This window comes from Lynx canadensis, chromosome D4 (genome assembly GCF_007474595.2).
Source record: "Lynx canadensis isolate LIC74 chromosome D4, mLynCan4.pri.v2, whole genome shotgun sequence".
Taxonomy (NCBI): Eukaryota; Metazoa; Chordata; class Mammalia; order Carnivora; family Felidae; genus Lynx; species Lynx canadensis.
The window spans coordinates 87,385,968-87,406,982 of NC_044315.2; the positions used below are offsets into that span (position 1 = coordinate 87,385,968).

The window sequence follows — 21,015 nt, forward strand, 5'->3', positions numbered from 1 at the left end:
CCTCAAGTGCAGGAAGAGTAGTCCCATCCGAGCAGCACAGGCCCTGTGGGAGAAAGCGAGGCCCGTGAAGGAAGGAGGAGGAAGCTGGCAGGTGAATGCTTGCTTCCCTTTCCCACCCTCCAGGCCAGCCCGTGGGGTCCGCAGCCCGATAGGAGCCCAGGCAACATGCCCGTGAAGGATGATTTATTGTTTGTCACTGGCTCTACAGCAAGCAGACAGGCAGAGTAAAAAGGTCAGTTAAAAAGTGAGTGTGGAGAGGTGCAGGCTGCAGCCACCGAACTTGGCTTGAGCGGTCTTGAGGGGGTAGGGGAGGGGAGCACCCAGGAGATGCCACTCCGGCCAGGCGCCCCTCGCTCCAGTCCACCCAGAGGGGCCGGCGCCCGTCCCCAGGCCCGCCGCAGACCTGCCCACCTTCCCCCCGCTGCTGCTTTTGGCAACCAAAAGGCAGGTGCTCTCTTGCCAAGGGTGTGCCCCGGGCCGCTGCAGGCCTAGCGCTCCGACCCCCGCGGGGAGCCGAGGTGCCTGGGGCGGCACTGCAGCCAGCCGCCCCTCCTCAGCAGGAGCGGGGGGGACCGCAGAGCTGGGGAGCTCAGTGGGTGCAGACAGCGCCAGGGGCTCCAGAAGCAGGGCTGGGGGAGGGGCTGGGACCATTCAGCCTCTGGGGCCCCCTCACAGCTGGACGACCGGGGACGTGGACGGAATGGGGCTGGTCTCCCCACCCCGAGCAGCTGAGTCACCGACAGACAGGTGGTGGGGCTGCACACGTCCTCTCCCGCCCGGGCCAGAACCGGGGGCGGGGGGGGGGGGGCCTGGAGGGGCCTGCTTAGCTGAGCAGTTCCAAGTAGGTGACCGGGACCTTGCCCTTCTTGTTGCCTCTCTCGCCAATGAGCCAGTCAGGGTCCATGCCGGGCAGGCTGTAGACGGTGATGAGCTGAAGAGGGCAGAGGGAAGGTCACACCCGAGCAGGGGCAGAACCGGCGTGGGGACGGGGTTGCCACAGTCTCGTGACACACGGGCATCTGTACGTCCAGAGACAGGAACTCACCTGCTCTACCTAGAGCCTGTTCCTCAGAGCTGGAGCTGCCTCCACTTACCCCCCAGCTCCACCCCCAGGGCCCCTCAGAGACTTGGAGGCAGTGGTTGGGGGGCTCCCCGTTCGGGTTCCCTGATGCTCCTGGGCCCGCCCTCTGCCCCACCCCTGTGGCACCAGGCCTACCTCATCAGCCAGCAGGGCCAACTCGCTGCTGTCAGCCGCCTCGTAGTCGTAGAGCACCCGGGCCTTCCGGGTCCCGCTGGCGGGTGGGCTCACCTCCTCCAGGCGGAGAGCAGCCTCCCCTGGAGGGGCCAGGCCAGCCACAGAGGGCCCCACGGGCATAGTGGCCGCGGCGGTGGTAGGTGAGCTGCTGCTGAGGGGCGGGGAGGCGGGCTCCGTGGTGCCCACGAAGGTGCCTGGGAATCTGAACAGGTGCAACATCTCAGCCGGGGGCCACGTCCCCACGGGAGTCCCACGCGTCCCACCAAACCCCGCCTGGGCCCGCTGCCGCTACTTACATGGCTCCCTGGGAGCTGGCAGCGTGAGGGGGAAAAGCAAGGCAAGGGGAAACGTGAGATGCACCGCCCAGTCCCTGCCATCCTCCCACCCGGGCGTTCTCGAGAGACCGCGCTCAGAGGTCAGGGCCCACCACCTCACTGTTGTCCAGGGGGGTGTGATGCCCCCGACACAAGGTTCAGCCCTCTACCCGCCCTGTGTGTCGTAGGGCTTTCTGAGCTTAGGCCTGGGAGCCAGGGGACCCCAGTGGGCACCTGCCCAGCTGTTTCTGTAAGTCCAGCATGTGACGGTAGCACTGCGCGTAGTAAGTCGTCTGGGACTCCACGAACTCATGGAGGCAGCGAAGGTGGTTCACCTGCAGGGAGGAGAGCGGTGCCCGTGGTGAGCGGGGTGAGCGGTGGCCCGGGAGGTGAGATGTTCCCTCCCCCACCCCGCTCCCTGCTGCCCCCCTGGAGCAGGGGGGAGGGCCATCCAGCCTTTGGCACTTGCTCTGTGGCACCTGGAACAGAGCTCAAGTTCCACCCTCAGGACCATGGGCTCCAGCGCTGCCCCTCACCGCCTGCTTCTGAGATCCAACTTCATCGCCCGCCTCATTGTGGACCGCTTGGGGGGGGGGAGGGGCAGGAAGACAGGGGACGATGGAAGGGCGACACGGGGCAGGACTCACGTGAGTGCTGCTGATTCCCTCCAGCAGGAGCCGGGTCACTTCTGCCTGCCGGTCAAACTCGGTCTGGGCCACTCGGAGCTCCTGCTCGGCCTGGGAAGGGCACAGTGTGAGAATGTAGGACAGCAGCAGTGGCCCCCGCCGTCCTTCCTGCCACCCCTTCCCGCGGCCCCGACGCCCACCAGGAGCAGCCCTGTTCTACTCTGGATGCAGATGGCACTTCCCCCTGGGGACACAGACCTCTTGGAGGCAGGGGTGCGCTTCTCAGGCCTGGAGCCCTGGCCCCTGGGGCAGCCATAACCCTGCTGGGACCCCTCTGGACCCATGCTGTGACCGGTGGCCAGAGACAGACCCACGGGTGTTTGGCTAGGACCTCTGACACCCGGTACCTCGCCACCCGACAGCGCCACTCCCGTGTGCCCAGAGGGACTGTGGGGGCAGTCCCCCACAGAGGGGAAGCGATACCCTCACAGTGGCCCCGACCCAGGACAGAACCCAGAACTAGAAACCAATCTGACCCCTCCCCCCTCCCAACCTGCTTCAAGCCTCTGCTCGCGAGCCTCGCGAGCCTCCCGAGCCTCCCGAGCCCAGACTCACCTTGTCCACCTCATCATTCCAGAGCTTCAGTGACCGCAACAGGACCGCGCAGCAGGGGAGGGAGGGGGCACCGGTCAGCGGGGGAGTAGAGGGAGGAGAGCTGAACCCCAGAGCCCGCGTCCTGCCCCAGCTCCCCGAGAGCCCACCTCTTCCCACCCCATACCCGTAACCCAACCAGGAGCTGAGGCGGGGACGTGGCCTGGTGTGAGCAGGGGCGCGGACAACCACGGTCCAGTCCAACATGCCGCATGCAGGGAAGGTGGGGCACAGCCAGCTGGGAAGTCCTGCCGGGGTTTCTCCTACAGCGTAAGCCCCCGGGCTCTGACGGGAGACCGAGCGTCCCCCGTCCCACCCTGACACTCAGCTAAGGCTGGTGGGCTGGGACGCAGGACCGTGTGACCCTAGGCCAGTCACTGAACCTTTCTGTCCTTCTGCAGAGAAAGGCAGCCTCGTGCCCGAGTCACACTGGGGTTCAATGGCAAAAGAAAAAAACAGGGCGGTCTCCACCCTCCAGGATATTCCTCCTTCCACTCGGCCCAGGAAAGGGGGCAGGAAGTGTCATCCAGAGTCTAAAGAAGAAAGACCCCCCTCCCCCCGCCACGACTTAGGAGACCCATTTCTCCTGCCCAGTGTGGGAGGTCTATCCTAAGATGATAACCTGAAAGCAAGACAAGGTTAGCTCTGTGGACCGAGGTGTCCCGCCACAGTGCCACTGAGAAAACCAAAACGTGGGGAGCGGCCCCCACGCGTGTGTATAGAGGGCACCCAGCAAGAGGGGCCTGGTGGAGTGAACCGGGGCCCCCGCCCCAGGGGAACGATGGCCCAGCCACCGCGTGAGTGCACAGACACTGGCGGCAACATGCAGGGACAAAGGTGAAGGAGAGCCAGCGGGTCTGTGCCACGGCGTGCCGCCCAGGGCAGAAATGGAAGGTGGGAGAAAAAGGCAGAAGAGGCACAGCCACCTGTGGTGGCCACAGGTACGATGGGACGGACGTGGGTGGCCCATGCTCCAAACTACAGGTAAACACCTAGTAGCCGGACGAAGCGGTGAAGAAGAGATCCCACGACAACGGAACCCTTCGCGACCCCACCCTGCCCACCTCCTTCCTTCTATCCTCGGCCCGCCGGCCCGCTCCCTCGGGGCCCCCCACTCTCCCTGCTCGTTCTCTGGGCCTCTCCTCGCTGCCACGACACCGTGTCAGAGAGGCAGAACAGCACCACCCTCGTCTCCAGTCCCGGGTCTGTGAACCCATGGCGGGCCGGCGGGGGCGGTGGGGGGGGGGGGGCGGGAGGGGCAGACCTCAGGGCCCCGGCAGGGGGGGGGGGATGGGTCCACTGCCCCGCAGCTCCCTGTGCCGTCCGGTGCGGCTGGCCGGGCCTCCACCTCCAGCAGGGCGCACAGGGAAGCGAGGCCAGCACCGTGGGCGCAGGGGGGCAGGCAGGGGGCCCGAGGCGGGGCTGCGGCCCTCCAGTCCTCCCGGCTCTCAGGACATGCCCTGTGCTCCTGCTGCTGTGCTGTGTGGCTGCCCCGTGCCGGGGGGGCGGGCGCAGGGAGGCCGGGCGGCCGGGGTGGGGCGCTTACCGCGGAGGCGCTGGCCGAGAGAATGTAATTACGAGGTCTAGTCTCCTGAAAGTCAGGCACCGTCTGGCGGGAAGAGGTCACGGGGGAAGGGGGTCAAGTGGGGCCGGGCGCCGCCCCAGAATCTCCCACAAGGAGAGGCCAGGAGCCCCGGCCCAAGGGACGGGAGGCTGCAGACACATACCACGTGGACCCCTCTCCCTGCTCCAACCTCCTGGGGGCGAGGTGGGCATAGGGACGCGGAGAGTCAGACAAAGACCAAGTGGGTGGTCACGCTGGGAGCCCAGGAGAGCAGATGCCAGGGAGCCTCCGGGTGAGTCGCAGACTGGGCCTGGCCCCCTCCTCCCTGGACCCCCGTCTCACTCAGATGCCCCGGCTGGAGCCACAGCCCTCCAGACAAAACCCGTCTCCCGCCCCAGCTTCCTCAGGCCCAGGATCTCCACACAGCACCTCTCTCGCTCCTGCAGCAAGGACCGGGCCCCTCCCCCACAACAAGATGGACAGGTGGATGCATGGATGGACAGGGTGACAGGCTTCCCACATTTGCAAAAAGCTGACTCACAGGCTCCAGTGCCTGGCGTCCCCCTAAGCCAGAGGCTACGCGTGGCAGAGGCTCTGGTGGGGAGACCAGCTGCTTGCAAAATGCCCAGGATGTGTCCCCTGGGCCAGCCACGGCACTGCGGCCCGAGGCTGGGACGGGCAAACCAGAAGCAGCACAGCACGTGGGACAGGTATACTCACATCTCCCTCACACTGAGCCAAGTTACCCAAAGCAGAACGGAAAGGAACAAAAACAAAGAGTTAGTGAGTCCACAGCGCAGGCGGGAGCAGGCCCCCCCGGGCCCCGGCGGGAGGGGACAGCAGGTGGTGGGCGGGCAGTTGACCCTGCCCTCCAGAAGGAGTCCTGCTATGCGCGCGCGTGCGCACACGTGTGTGTGTGTGTGTGTGTGTGTGTGTGTGTGTGTTTAGGGGGTGGGGTGAGGGTGTGACCTGCCAGCCTCCAGTCCTCTGGGACGCTCGCCATAGCTGGGCTGCCCAGGGCCTGGCTCTGCGGAGGGTATCCTGGTCTGACCCAAAGGCTGGAGGTTGTCCAGGCCGGACAACTGGAGAAGGGGTCCTGCCACTCCAGTGACTAAGGAAAGGCTCCCCTGGCCTGACTGATGGAGGATGAGCTTGTTCTGGCCAAGGTACTCCAGAGAGACGGTCTAGCCCTGGGTGATGGGGAGACTGTCCTGTCCAGGTGACTTAGAGAGGTCAACCTTGTGGCCACACGTCATCCTACCCAACCACAGCAGGACTCCAGTGGCTGAGACCTGCCTCTGATCTGGCCCCACACACCTGGATGAGTGAGACCCTGCCCTTGGCTGTCCCCAGAGGCAGTGCAGGCCCGGGCTCCATGGTCCCCAGTGGCCACACTGTGGGAGGGGAACGCAAGGAGGGTTTGGGGCTAGAACCCTCATGGGCAGCTGAGAGCTGGGCAGGCACAGGTGGTGGTACCCCCGGCCTTCCCTGGACCTGGGAGTTCCCTCCTCAGAGTGCAAGGTGGCCTCTAGGCCCCCGTACCCCCAAGTAGCCCGGCATGCCAGGAGTATGCTCGCCCTCAGGCCCACTCTCCCCACCCTGGCCTTGCCCTGGTCAAACTGCGCCACGCTGCGTCCACTGGCCTGGCCAGGCTGGGCAGGCCTCAGTGAGCCAAGAGTAAACAGAGAACCGTGAGGTCCCGGCCCGACCCCGTGTCATGGGGCTAACCTGAAAGGGTCCTTCCTCGGTCATGCCTCTGAGAAGGTGGCCCTGAGGAGGGCCCTGAGAAGGTGGGTGGTCTAGCTCCGGGGTTCACACCATCAGGGCACCCCCGGACCAGCACTGGAGCAGCGGGCAGGGGAGTTAGTAAGGGGGAGCCATGCCCGGGCAGAGCCGGGGGACAGAGCCGAGCATCCGGGGAAGGGCAGGGCAGGGCCATGCGAGAAACTCCCAACTGGTTGTCTGTCTGGGGAGGCTGTGGCATGCCCTCAGCCCACCCCGTAAATGTCTGCCCTGGGACCCAGAGCTCTGGGCCGCCAGGGTTCCCTTGTAGGGGCAGAGAGGCGTGACCCAAAGCGGTCAGCCAGGACCAGCGCCCCCCGAGCCAGGCCTCTCCAGGCAGGGACAGGGAAGAAAGGTCATGCCAAACATCAGGTCCCTTCACCCTCCCTGGCTCCAAACAGAGCTGGGCAGGGGCAGGAGACCGGCAGGGACACGTACCGTGGCTTTGGCTTCTGCAGCCTTGGCCTTCTTCAGCCGCGCTTTGCAGGCATCCAAGTCCAGACGGCGGTTTTGGAGAAGACGTCTCTCCTTCTGTGGGGCAGGGGAAAGGGAAGAGTGAGACCCCGGGCAGCCTTGGGAGATCCCACTGGGCCATCTGGTCCACATGGGGAAACTGAGGCCCAGACAGGGGAGGTCACCCACTATGGCACTCGGCCCACAGGAGCCACGTCTGAGGAGGTCCCGGAGTGCCAGCTTCCCGACACGGGAGGAGAGCCTACGCCCAGCAGCTCGGAGGAGAAGGAAGCCACGGCTCCCAGGAAGCAGAGTGGCCCCCGGTCTCTCACCGAAATTGTCTTCCAGTCCCCTTCCAGGAAGTTGCGCAGAGGCGTGAGGAAGTTGATGGAGGCTGTGTGGATGAAGTCCCTCTCCGCGGCTCCCAGGCGCTTTTCAGCTTCTGCCACCTTGATCAGCGTCTTCCCTGAGTAAATGGAGTTTCAGGGTGAGGGAGAGGCGCAGGCTGCTGCGACCCCCAGGAGTAGGGGAGAGGCCGGACAGAGGCGTGCCGAGGAGCCATGAGCAAGTATGCCCAGCACGGAACGGCTGGCTGGGGAAAACGTGGGAGCAGCCTACGTACCCATCATCTGGGGACTGACAAGTAAATAGTGGGGCGTCCAGAGCACGGAGCACTACATTACAAACAGGGGGTAGGAGTGGGACTTCCAGAACAGAGAAAGGAGCTCGACGAATCCCGTTCCCAAAAAGCAATGACAAAAAGTGGACTCGGGGCGCCCGGGTGGCTTAGTCGGTCGAGCGTCTGACTTCGGCTCAGGTCAGGATCTCGTGGTTGGTGGGTTCGAGCCCCACTGAGCCTCGTGTCGGGTTCTCTGCTGTCAGCGCGGAGCCCTCTTGGGATCCTCTGTCCCCCTTGCTCTCTGCCCCTCCCCCGCTCGCTGTTTCTCTCTCAAAAAAAAAAAAAAAAAAAAGTAGACGCAATTGTCAAAAGCAAACATTTCTGGACTCTGGAAATTGGCCATAGGCAAATAAACTGAGGATATTTACTCAAGAGCTACCGGACCTTACTAAGAACAGTGGGAGCCTGTAGCTTTCTAGCCTGGGAGGACTCCCATCTCCTCGGCAGCCTCACTGCTAGGTGGGCAGGGGTGGGGGGGTTGGGGAAGGTAGTGGGATTAGGGCCGAATGGATTTGGGCTGGAGCACAGAGAAATCCACGGGACGCTGTCAAGAACAATAGCAATCTCAATGGTAAATAATTGGGAAAGGCCAACATTACAGCTGACTTGAACAGGGAACACTGGTTGCAACAGACCTGCCAGAAATTTATCAGGAGCTCTGGAAACAAGATAGCCGTTTGGGCCTTGACGAACTCCCAGATATCTCTGGTGGTCTGGAAGGCTATACCTGTGTGTGTGCAGCAGACTCAGAATGGAGAGAACCCTACTCATCCCTGGCCAAACAGGAGGCTCTACACACAAAGTAAAAGCCGGTCAGATGTGTAAACTGCTTGAATTTCGAATGTGTTCCCCAATACAGCCATAAATTCATCAGTAAAGCCTTAATGGTGCAAGATGTTTAAGCGCAACCTCTGACCATCACTGCCTGACGACTAACATACGCTAACCCAGGAGCAAACCCCAGGACGCTTGGCTTAAAAATAAAAAGAATGCCTTAAAAAAATGTGAAAGCAGCAGCCTCATACTGGAAGGAAGACCGACTCAAAACAACCAGCTCGGGTGAGTTTCTAAACAAACAAAGCAATAACAACCCCCAAGTGATTCAGAATCCACAGCTACTCTATTATCTAAAATGTCCAGATCAGGTCATGATCTTATGGCTTGTGGGTTCGAGCCCCACATCGGGCTCCCTGCTGTCAGCGCAGAGCCTGCTTCAGATCCTCTGTCTCCCTCTCTCTCTGCCCCTCCCCGACTCTCTCTCTCTCAAAAAAAAAAAAAAAAAAAAAAAGTATTAAAATTTTTGTAGATGTCCAGATTTTAGCAAAACACTCTAAGACATGCAAAGAAATAGGTAAGTATGGGCAATACACAGAAGAAAAAAAGCAATCAGTAGTCACGGAGTCTCTAAGGAGACTCAGACGTTAGATTTAGCGAAGACTCCTAAGAGGCTACAGGCTATGTGTGTATATATACATATACATATATATATATATACACATTTTTAAAAAATATTTATTTTTGAGAGAAAGAGAGAGAGACAGAGTGTGAGCAAATAGGGGCAGAGAGAGAGGGGGACACAGAATCTGAAGCAGGTTCCAGGCTCCAAGCTGTCAGCACAGAGCCCCATGTGGGCTCGAACTCATGAACCACGAGATCATGACCTGAGCCGACATCAGATACTCAACCAACTGAGCCACCCAGGTGCATGTATATATATACGTATATGTGTGTGTATATATATATATATATATATATATATACACACACACACACACGTATATACATACATATATATATAAAACGTATATGTATATGTGTGTATATACATATATATATATAACATGTGCATATATATATGTATATATATTTAATGCTTAAAGAAAAATGTGATGGCAATGACTCATCATATAAATATCAAGAAAGAGATAAAAACTATTAAAAAGAAAACTCCGGAGTTAAAAAGCACCACAACTGATATACAGAATCTACCAGAAGGGCTCAACAGCAAGTCCAAGCTAGCCAAAGGAGAAATCAGCAACTTCAAAGACAGATCAACAGAGAGGATCTAATCTGAAGCACGCAAAGAAAAACGAGTGAATAACAATGAACAGAATCTCAAAGACCTACAGGACACCATGAAACAAACCAACATATGAGCAGTGGGAGAGAAGAAGAGGACAGAAGGGGACAGAAAAAATATTTGAAGAAATAATTGCAGAAAATGTCCTGATTTTGACGGAAAACATTCATGTCCATATCCAAGCAACTCAACAAACCCCAAATAGGATGAATACAATAAGGTGGACCGTTAACCGCGGGGACGCCTCAGTCAAGCTGCTGAAAGCCAAAGACAAAAAATCTTAAAAACAGCAAGAGAGGAGCCACTCATCACATACAAGGGAGCCACAATGAGATGAACACATGACTTCTCATCAGAATGGGTGTCTGGCTGGCTTGGCTGCAAAAGCGAGTGACTCTTGATCTCAGGGTCATGAGTTTGAGCCTCACGGTGGGTGTAGAGATTACTTAAATTTAAAAAAAGAAAAGAAAAGGGGCGCCTGGGTGGCTCAGTCGGTTGGGCGGCCGACTTCGGCTCAGGTCAAGATCTCACACTCCGTGAGTTCGAGCCCCACGTCGGGCTCTGTGCTGACAGCTCGGAGCCTGGAGCCTGTTTCAGATTCTGTGTCTCCCTCTCTCTGACCCTCCCCCGTTCATGCTCTGTCTCTCTCTGTCTCAAAAATAAATAAACGTTAAAAAAAAAAAAAATTAAAAAAAAAAAAGAAAAGGAAAGAAAAGAAAAAAGAAACAATGGAGGCCAGACAGCAGTGAAATGATATTCCAAGTGATAAAATGAAAAAACTCTCATCCATCCAAGAATTCTACGTATAGCAAGACTGTCCTCCAAAAGTGAACATAGGGGCGCCTGGGTGGCTCAGTCGGTTAGGCGTCTGACTTCAGCTCAGGTCATGATCTCGTGGTCCATGAGTTCGAGCCCCGTGTCAGGCTCTGTGCTGACAGCTCAGCCTGGAGCCTGCTTCGGATTCTGTGTCTCCCTCTCTCTCTGCCCCTCCCCTGCCTCTGTCTCTCTCACAAACATTTAAAAAAAATTAAAAAAAAAAAAGAAAGTGAACATAAAATAAAGACATTCCCAAATTAACAAGACTGAGAGAATACATTGCTAGGCAACCTGCTACAGAATACTTCACGTTCAAAGGTAATAACACCAGATGGTGGTAACTTGAACCCACATAAAGCAATAGAGACAACCAATAAAGGGAATTACATCAGCAAATATAAAAAATACATATTTTTTCTCTTTTCTTAACTGATTTAAAAGACAACTGTATAAAACAATAACTATACGGGGCACCCGGGTGGCTCAGTGGGTTGAGCGTCCGACTTTGGCTTCGGTCATGATCTCACAGCTTGTGAGTTCAAACCCTGCATCAGGCTCTGTGCCGACAGCTCAGAGCCTGGAGCCTGCTTCAGATTCTGTGTCTTCCTCTCTCTGCCCCTCCCCCAATGGCACTGTGTCTCTCAAAAACAGGAACAACAACAAAACAATAACACTATATTATTGGGTTTATACAAAACAGAGATGAAATTTATATGATAATAGCACAAAGGAAGAAGGGAGGGGGATGGAGTTATACTGGAGCAAAGTTTCTATATTTACTGGAATTAAGTCAATATTCTGAAGCCAACCGCAATAAGTTAAATTACACACTGTAAAACCACTAAGAAAAGCTTTTTGTTAAAAAGCAACAAAGAAATTAAAATGCTACACTTGGAAATTTCTATTTAACATGACAGAAGGAGTAAAGGAGGAACATATGAACAAAAATGACCTGAGACAGAGAAAATAATAAGAAGATGGCATCTGTAAATCCAACCACATCAATAATTACATTAAATATAAATGGATTAAACACTCCAATCAAAGGATGGTCAGACTGAATTATTTTTAAATCAAAATATATGCTGTCTATAAAAGATAGACTTTAGGTTTAAATATGTAAATAGATTGAAAATAAAAGGAGAGAAAAAGATATATTATGTAAACAATAACCATAAGAGAACAGGAGTGGGTGAACTACTATTGGATAAAATGGACTTTAAGACAAATGTGACCAAATTAAAAAAAAAAAAAAAAAAAAAGACAAATATGGCCAGAGACAAAGACCAGTATTTTACAATGATAAAAGAGCCCGTTCAGGGGCGCCTGGGTGGCTTGGTCGGTTAAGCGTCTGACTTCGGCTCAGGTCATGATCTCACGGTCCGTGAGTTCGAGCCCCGCGTCGGGCTCTGTGCTGGCGGCTTGGAGCCTGGAGCCTGTTTCAGATTCTGTGTCTCCCTCTCTCTCTGCCCCTCCCCTGTTCATGCTCTGTCTTTCTCTGTCTCAAAAATAAATAAACGTTAAAAAAAAATTAAAAAAAAAAAAAAAAAGAGCCCCTTCATCAGGGAGATATAACAACAATAAACATACAGACCTAACAACAGAGCTCCAAAAATACATGAAGCAAACACTGACAGACAGAAGCCAGAAACAGACAATTAAACAGAAATAGTTGGGAGACTTCAGCACTTCCCAATAATGTACAGAACAAGACAAAATCAGCAAGCACACAGAAGACTTGAACAACACCATGAACCAATTTAGTCTGTCATCTCTGGAACACTCCACCCCACAACAACATAACATACAAACTTCTTAAGTGAACACCAACAATCTCCAGGAGAGACTGCAGACTAAGCCAAGTCTTAATAAATGTAAAAGGATTAAAATCATACAAAGCATGTTCTCTGACCTGAGCGAAATCAGAAACCAACAACAGAAGGAAACTTGGAAAATCCACCAATATTTGGAAATTAACCACCACCTGCACACAGCCACTTTGAAAAAGTTTGGTAATTTTCTAAAAAGTTAAACATAAGTTTACCATGTGACCTAACAAGTCCACTCCTAGGTATATATGTCCAGGAGAAGTGAAAACCTATGTCCTCACAAAGTTCTGTATGCAAACGTTCATAAGGAAACAAACCAAATGTCTATCAAATGGTGAATGGATAAAGAAAATGTGGCCTAGCCATACAATAGAATACTATCCAACAATTACAAGGAGTGAAATCTTTTTTTTTTTTAATTTTTTAAATGTTTAATTTTGAGAGAGAGAGTGAGAGGGGGAGGGGCAGAGAGAGAAGGAGACCCAGAATCTGAAGCAGGTTCCAGGCTCTGAGCTGTCAGCACAGAGCCTGACTTGGGGCTCAAACCCACAAACTGTTAGATCATGATCTGAGCCGAAGTCACGCGCTTAACCGGCTGAGCCACCCAGGCACCCCCACGGAGTGAAATCTTTAAACATGTTGTTACAACAAGGATGAACCTCAGAGACATTACGCTCGGGAAAAGAAGCCAGATGCAAAACGCGACACAACATCTGATTCCATTTATGTGAAATGTTCAGAAAAAGCAAGTTTACAGACACACAGTGCACATTAGCAGTTGGCAGGGGATGGGACTGGGGACCGAGTCTAAGTAGACATGGCACTTTTTGCAGGTGACAGAAATGTTCTTTAAATCGGATTGGGGGGATGTTTGCACAAGTCTAAATTTACTAAAAATCATTGCATTACACATTTAAAACAGGTGCATTTTATGGTATGTAAATTATACCGCAATAAAACTTTAAAAGTTAAAAAAAAAAAAAAAGATCGAGGTGGCTCTATAAGCGCCACAGTGAAGAGGTATCTAAAACAATGCCAAGTTTAAAAATCAGGCCGCAGAATGGGACACACAGTACGATCCCATTAAAAAATGCGCTCAAACCAAAACTGGTTGAGAGACACTTCCATTTTTCACTCCATTTTCATTTCCGTTGAGGTTTTTACAAGTAGAATGAACACAGGTATTATTTGTGTACTTTAAAAAAGACAGAGAAAGAGGGGCGCCTGGGTGGCTCAGTCGGCTGAGCGTCTGACTTTGGCCCAGGTCATGATCTCGCGGTCCGTGAGTTCAAGCCCCGCGTCAGGCTCCGTGCTGACAGCTCGAGAGTCTGGAGCCTCCTTTGGATTCTGTGTCTCCCTCTCAAAAATAAATAAACATTACAAAAAAATTTTTTTAATAAAAAAAAGTAAAAAAGGGAAAGCAGGGAAGGGAGAGACAGGGAAAGTCGAGAGCAAGAGACCATGACCCCTGACCCTGGCTATGGGGCTTGGCTCACCATAGGGCGTGGTGGGCCCCAGCTCACTAGCCGCCTCTGCCATGTACTGTGCCAGCAGCTCCCCATTGGTGACCCGCGAGGGCACCTTCCTGTCCAGCTTCTCATACAGGAACTCCTCCACTCGGGCACCTGCAGGGAGACAGCAGCCAAAGCCACGGGGCTCTTCAGTACAACCCGAGGACAGAAGCCGCGGCGACAGCAACAGATGCAGCGCAGGGCCTGCCCACGGGGTGCCTGGCCTGGTGACTTGCAGAATGTTCTTCCTGGTGCCTACCTCAACCCTGTGACACTGGCACTCAACCTCGTAGGACCCCTCACTCTGGCGAGGAGGAAGCCACAACTCAGAGATGCGACATGCCCGCCCCAGGTCCCATGGCTGGGGGTGACCGGCCCAAAGTCAAGGCCCATTCATTTCTCCCTCAGGACAATATGGATTTATAGAACCTAACACATATATGGACAGGGCCCTGGTGCTGGCTCCAGAAAGCCCTCGAGACACTCAGTCGTGTAGCAGACTTACAGGCAGACAAGCATCATGACCCCAAGACACCCCACCCTCCCCTTGGGCTCTCCTGGCCTTTTGCTTGTGCTCACTCCTTGCTCATGCTCGCAGCAGACTCTGGGCAAGCCCTCTTCCATCTCTGGGCCTCGCTGCCCTCTCAAAAGACCCGGCTCGTGTTTTTCCTACCTCTTCTCCCAAGCGTGTTTTAGCTTCAAGCATTTCTTCAACTCCTCTGTGAACAACTTAACACTTCTGCTGCCCCAGAGAGTGCATCCTGGAGCCCACCACTGAGTCTGCTGATTTCTTTAACTGCCCACCCCCCACCCACCAGCGGGCCTCAGAAGCCCCAGCAACCAAATCCCACCTGCCGCCCAGTCCCGCCCGCGTGGTCTCTGCAGCCCCGGCCTCCCGCCAGTGGCTTTCCGCCCCTCGCCCGGGACCACCCCGGGCCCACTCACTAGGGTTCGGCTGCAGCAGCACCTCTGTCTGCCGCAGGATTTTCTCGGTCCAGTTCTTGGTGCTGTCTGCCCGGGCCAGAAGGTTTTCAAAGTGGGCATCCAGCTCAGTCTTCTCTGCCTGGCCGAATTTCTCTTCTGTGAACTGTGTGGGGAGGATTGAGAGAGGTGGGGAGGACTCAGAAGCGGGGAAGGGAGGACTGCCCCTGCCCCACCCTTCTACACCTCCCCCACCGGCTAGAACCAGGCCCAAGGTTAAGAAATTTGCTCTGCCCCTGACCTGTTCTGTGACCTTGATCAAGTTACAACCCTGTTCTGTGCTTCAGTTTGCCCTTCTGTAAAATTAGGTTGGACCAGAGTTCGGGGATCGTGGCTTCTTCTAGAAATCCAATGAACGCTATAGACTCCCTCTATCCCCCGCCAACAAAAATGCACATTTGCAGAAAATCTGGCACATAACTTGGAGGGAATAAGAAGTCCTTGGGAGCCTAGTTCTGGGGGTCCTCCTAATCCAACTCTGAAGGAAAGCACTTGGTAGCAGGTGCACAGGGAATAAATGGGGCCTGAAGCAAAGTCTGGGGTTATCTTAGGGCTCCGTAGGGGGCTGGGAGCCACCGGGGAGGGAGTGCCAGGGGACGAGTGGGAGGAACCCAGGTCCCAGAATCAGAGGGACCGTATTCCAGTCTCCGTTCTACCACTGAAGAGTTGCGTGACCTTGGGCAAGTGGCTTTGCCTCTCTGGCATCAGTTTCCAGAGCTGAAAAATGAGCAAAATAAATAACAGCAGCTCCCTCACAGCTGAAATAGGATGAAATAAGAAAGATGTGGGTAAGACATGAAGGCCATGGTCTGGCGGGGAGTCGGTGTTCGGTGTTAAGGTGCTGCTGTGTAGAGCTGGTGGACGGAGAGGAGGCTGGGACTGAAAGGGAGTGTATGTGGGCAGGACAGCCACATGGCTGGCCTCTGGTTGCCCGGTGAGTGGATGGGGAACACCACTGGCCCATCAGAGCCAACTGCCTGGGCACACACGGGGCCCAGAGAGCTCAGCAGCCCCGCCTCAAGGCCAGGCAAGAACCAGGATGTCACATGGTCAGAGCCACCAGAAGCTGTGTAGGCCGCACAGGAACAACCAGCAACCGTCCCACGTCCTGGCCCCTCTTATCGAGAAGGCCATCTCCAGCCAGGAGAAGGAGCCTGCTCAAGGTCATGGCCAAACAACAAAAGGGCTCAGACCGCAGGAGTAAGATCAGTAGTAACGGCAATAGATACTGTTGGCCACATCTAGAGCCCAACCCGGGGCTAAGTAAGCCACCAATGACCCACCTCCGGTAGCCCTCCAAGGCAGATGGGTCGAGTTTTCCCACGTCACAGATGATGCCACCGAGGCTAAGCAAGGGCTCAAGGCAGGGCCATCATGGGCTGGGAGTCTGGAGACTCCAGACTACTTAGCAGGATAAATCACCCAGAGGCCAAGGAAAGCTCCAGCCCAGCTGCAGAGAGCCACTGCTGAGGAGAGAGTCAGCTCTAGCTTGGCAGCCATCAATTATGCAACAGGGCTCGGGTTTCTCCCTGCAGGGCTGGGTGGGCCACGCTTATGGCCCGCAGCTCCCCACCTGGGAACCGGCTGCTCCCCCCGCCCCCCCTCCACCCCCCCCCCTCCGTCTCCTCCCACCTCTCCCCACACTGGGGCCTCCCAGAGCCAGGCCCTGAGCAGGCCTCCCCTCACCCAGCCCCTTGAGGGGTAGCGTCAGCCCCACTTTCCAGATGAGCAAACCAAGGCTTAGAAAGGCAAAACCACCCTCCGGTCCTCGGTTCCCCGCCCTGGCAAACGGAGATAACAGACAGGCCCAGTCTCACGGAATATTTTGGAAACACACAGCACCGGCCTAATAAATGTCAGCGGCTGCCGTCACCACCATGAATAAAAGGCCCCATTCACATCCCTCCTCGGAGCTACCTAAGAACCCCCTCACCCCAATGGCACCAATCACCCTAGTTTAGGCGACCATGTCACCCAAATGCGTGCCTCAGCATAACTGCTGCTTACCGAGGTTAGCGGCAGCCACTCCCCACTGAGCCACGGGGTGCCCATCCCTCACACCCCACATCTGCGCAGGTTCAAATTCCTACTGGGCTTTTCCCAACCTCTTGGGCACCCATCCCACTTCCACTGCCCGCTCTCACCCGCACTAGCATCTTACTCGAACATGCTCTAGGTTTTCCTGCCTTGTTCCCGGCCCCCCGGGGCCAACTTCACAAACCCCTCCTGACTTCCAAGGCACGGTTCGGGGACCAGGAAGCCATCCCGGAATCACCCATGCAAAAGGGATCCTGCTCTCTCCCAGGACCTAGCTCCTGTTCCCTACTGGCTGGGGGTGAGGCAAGGCTCTTAAAGGTGTCCCCGGCACACGGAGGGACCGACAGCTTTCCCAGCATGCCCTGGGACATGGCAAGGTGGCACCTATGCAGAGAAGCTGCCCACACATTGATATGAAAGACCCCCGTCCATCCCTCCTGTCTGACTGACTCCTATCCCAGCACAGGCTGACCTCAGTGGGTCCCCCAAGGGTCCTCTCCTACCCAGGTCACATTTCGAGCCTCTCTCTCCTTTGGCCTGCTACCCCTGCCCCATCCCTACAAAAACAAAGAGCCTCTTGCTTTAGGGGCCGATGTCTGCAGAGTCCGAGGCTGCTCCCTGCAAGATGGCAGCCTCAAGGGTGGGCGTGCATAGCCAGAGAAAGCCTCTATTTATAAAGCTCCCAGCTCCCTCCTCCACCCGGGAGTCGGGAGCCTGGGCGCTGGCTCCCACTCCAGTATGGGCGACCCGGCGGGCCTGCCCCCACCAGGAGAAGTGAGGCCACGGGGCGCAAGCCTCCCCACACCCCAGGCTCTGCAGGCCCTGGCCAGGTCAGGTGCCAGGGCCCCACGGTATCGGGGAAACTGGCAGATCAGGTTCTTCCCAGATGTGGAGATAGAGTGGTTGCCATATCAACACTGGGGAGGATTCCCCACCTTCCAGATGAGCTGGGGATAACCAAGGAGTTCCGGGGTCCTAGCATCCCCACTCGGGCTGGGGTCACCTGCTGGGCTGGAAGCAGCAAGCAGCAAATCCTCGCTGGGCCACTAATCCTCAATGGGACACGGGATATGGTGCTTTCTAGTAAACATGGGCACATGGGTTTCCAAGAGACTCTCTGGGGCTGGGCTTCTCCAGAGAACCGACAGCAGCAAGGACAAACAACAGAACTTGTTCCCAGAGCACTGCGACAGGCCAAGCCCCAAGTCTGCAGCCACCCCTGGAGGCAGACTGGTGCTAACACCCGACTGACAGGAGGGGACATGGAGGCTCTGAGGTAAGTGACTTGCCCAAGGTCACATGCCACACAGGTGCAATACTAACTACATTACCACCACCAGTAAGCTTGCCTTTGCTGAGTACGTACGGGCAGGGTACCACGGAACCCTCACGACCATCCTGGGAGGGATTGCTAATCCCATTTTTCAGGTTGAAAAACTGAGGCTAAGAAATGAAGCCCCTTCCTCAAGGTCACAAGAGGGGGAGCATCCATGCCCATAGCTGACTCTCGGTTTTCCTCAATACTGCCTCAGTTTCTCTCCTGGCCCCGGAATGGACAGAACTTCTTCCAATTCCGGCATCACCGGCCTGGACAGCTTCCCAAGGAGGGAACCCAGCCAGACCTCAGCCCTTTCCCCATCCCCCAGGCTTAGAGAAATAAGAGAAACAGGCCTCCCATGGAGCAGAAAGGAAATAATCCCAACCGTCTTGGCTTCCGGACTGACTATCCAAGCGTGTAATGGGGACCTGAGGGAATCAGTACCACCAGGCCATTGCACAGGTACAGAGACTGAGGCTCAGGGAAGGGGTCGTGGCGGGTGCACGGTCCTTGGGCCTGGGACTCAGGCCTCCAAGCGCCTGCCAGAGTCACTGCTGGGCAAGGGCGGGGAGGCAGGAGCCTCCCGGTGCTCTCTCCCCTCCTGGGACGGGCGCCACGGAAGCCGGATAACCCAGCCAGTCGAAACAGTAAATCCTGATACCTCGCCCCAGGCAGCAGAATCGAGGCCCGGCTCGGTCCCCGGCCCTGGACAACGCTGAGGGTGCGGCCAGAGTGGCCAGACGCCACGGGCTCTTTCTCTCTTCTGAGCGGCGCAGTAGTAGGGGGGAGGGGGGGGAGGGTATCCCCGCTGCGGGGAATCAGGTGGCAGCCCGAGGGGCTTCTCCTGCGCCCCCCGTCTCTACTGAAGGGGCGCTCCCGGCCCGCCCCACATCCGGGCCCCGAGAGCCGGCCGCGCGAGGCCCAGGGCGCACGGCCTCACCTGCACCGCCCGGGTGAAGAAGATGCCCGCGTCCGATGCCAGCTTCTTCATGTTGAAGTCCATGGCGCGCCGCACGGCCGGCCGCGCCCGGCCCGAGCGCAGCCTGGCCGCCCCCTGCCCGCCGCCGTCGGCCCGCACCCCGCCCACCTGCTGCCGGTACCGCCGCCCTCAGCTCGCCCGCCTGCCCGCAGCCGCCGCCACCGAGCTAGCCAGAGCGCGCAGGGCGGGGCGCGGGCCGCGGGGGAGGAGCCAGCCGGGGTGCGCGGGGCGGGGAGCGGGCCGCGGGGGAGGAGCCAGCCGGGGTGCGCGGGGCGGGGAGCGGCCCGCGGGGGAGGAGCCAGACGGGGCGTGCGGGGCGGGGAGTGGGCCGCGGGGGAGGAGCCAGACGGGGCGTGCGGAGAGGGGCGGGGCGCGGGCCAGGGGGTGGAGCCTTAGGAGCGGCCCTGCTGGACGCCGCCAGGTTTGCTGCGGCTGGCTGCTGCCCCCTGCGGCCTCCGCCTGCCATCTGACTGGCCTCTCTCGGTTCCTTGTCCCACAGCCCCTTGCCCCTTTGTTCCTCTTCATCACTCCTTGACCATTCGCAGCCCACTCATCTACTAGGCCCCGTAGCTTCCTATCTCTCTGCCTCTTTTGCTCTGGGTCTCTCTATGCAGCCCACCCCGCCACCACCACCACCTTGACCTTTCTAGTCCCCTTCCTCTGCCCCTGACCTTGGTGGCACGAAGTGATGAAGTTTTGGGGTGATGGTGGGATGGTCCAGAGCCCACGGCCAAGAAAGAATTCTTGAAGACATCTTTGGTGCAAAAAGGTGATTTTATTAAAGCATAGGGACAGGACCCGTGGGCAGAAGAGCTGCACTGGGGTCATGAGGGGTAACTCTCAGGTTGGGAGGGGGTTAGGGATAGAGTAATTCTCTAAGGAATTTTAGAAGAAAGGTTTCCAGGACCTTGAAGGGAGAGCTGTTGCTAGGAAAAGGCCATTCATTACCCTTTATTAAAACCTCAGGCATGAGACCCTTCAGATGTATATCAGACGGCCCTAAGCTTGGAGCATGATTGCCTACATATATCTTAGGGGAGTTGAGACACAGGAAGTTGCCAAAGGAATTGTTATATGTTAACGTAGGCTTACAGGATCTGTGAGGTTGGGATAATGTTAAACTAAGATTCTCTTTTGCCCCTGGGCAAAATGTCATCATCGAAGTACCTGAACTCCTAGAGGGAAGTCACTCTGCCGGTTTCAAGGACTTGTCAATGGGCTATAGGCAGCGAGGGAATTTAATTTTTATTTGCCTTAGTTTCCCACATTACCATGGCAAGCACTTAAACCCCTTTCCTTTGTTCTTGGGTAGCCAGGAGTGTCTGTGGAATGTCACACATATTCCACCTGGCAGTGGGGGGTGCTGTTAGCCTGTACTTTGCCCTCAGCTTGGACCTGAGCCAGGGGACAGGCTAGCTGGGGGCTCCTCTGGTTGTTAACCAAAAGCCTTCTGGTTCACCAAAGTTGGGAGAGGGTTTGCGAAGGGGTTGTGTGGGAGGGAGGAGAGGTGGGGGAGGCTTGGGTTCTGTCAAGGTAGAGGAATGGGCTGCCCTTGGGGCATGGACACTTGCTGATCATGAACCTCCCTCCTCACAGCGCCTGGGGGAAGGCCTACAGTTACATCCTTCTTTTCACGGGACACAGAAGAGGGCTTATTACCTGTCTCTGCCTCTCCTTGCTTTCCACCTCTAGGCTTCATCTTTTAATGCAGTGGAGAGCTCTGTTTCTGGTGCTGTCTCCTCCCTGGCTCCATCCTTTTGGATGCCTGGCTTGTTTATCGCCATATACTAACCCCAGGTCCCCATCACCTCCCCAGCCTGTCTCTGCAGGGTGAGCTCAGTCACCTATGGTTTTGTTCAAAATCCAGACCCCAGTCTCACTCCCAGACTGGTTCTCTTAGCATGCATGAGGCTCAGGCAGGGGGAGTTTGGAAAAGCTTTCTGGTGATTTAATATGCACCCATTTAATGTGTCTGTGTTATGGTCTATTTGGAGCCATCACTAGGTGTTTTTATTCATCTGTACTGATCCTTCACTTATTTACCAGGGTCTGTCCATAGCAGTCTGTATCATTCATCGAATCAGCATTCATTGACTCTATCATCTTCAACAGCCGTATATCAATATAGTTATATATTCAT

At 56.1% G+C, this 21,015-nt stretch overlaps 1 protein-coding gene across 7 annotated transcripts; it reads right to left on the minus strand.

The window, feature by feature from the left end:
- Nucleotides 1-168: 168 nt before the first annotated feature.
- Nucleotides 169-18,941, minus strand: SH3GLB2 (SH3 domain containing GRB2 like, endophilin B2). 7 transcript variants are annotated; one of them, XM_030293853.1, is made up of 14 exons: nt 18,837-18,941; nt 14,506-14,647; nt 13,546-13,674; nt 6,978-7,111; nt 6,631-6,723; nt 5,131-5,142; nt 4,393-4,455; nt 3,230-3,379; nt 2,811-2,834; nt 2,217-2,306; nt 1,804-1,904; nt 1,552-1,566; nt 1,217-1,457; nt 169-931 (listed from the first exon to the last, which is right to left on the minus strand). In XM_030293853.1, the coding sequence occupies exons 1-14, from the start codon at nt 18,897-18,899 to the stop codon at nt 824-826; spliced, it is 1,365 nt and encodes a 454-aa protein (XP_030149713.1). In that variant the 5' UTR covers nt 18,900-18,941; the 3' UTR covers nt 169-823. The 7 variants fall into 7 exon arrangements, with proteins under 7 accessions (XP_030149713.1, XP_030149714.1, XP_030149716.1 ...); XM_030293854.1 differs by lacking the exon at nt 5,131-5,142; XM_030293856.1 differs by lacking the exon at nt 3,230-3,379.
- Nucleotides 18,942-21,015: the final 2,074 nt, after the last annotated feature.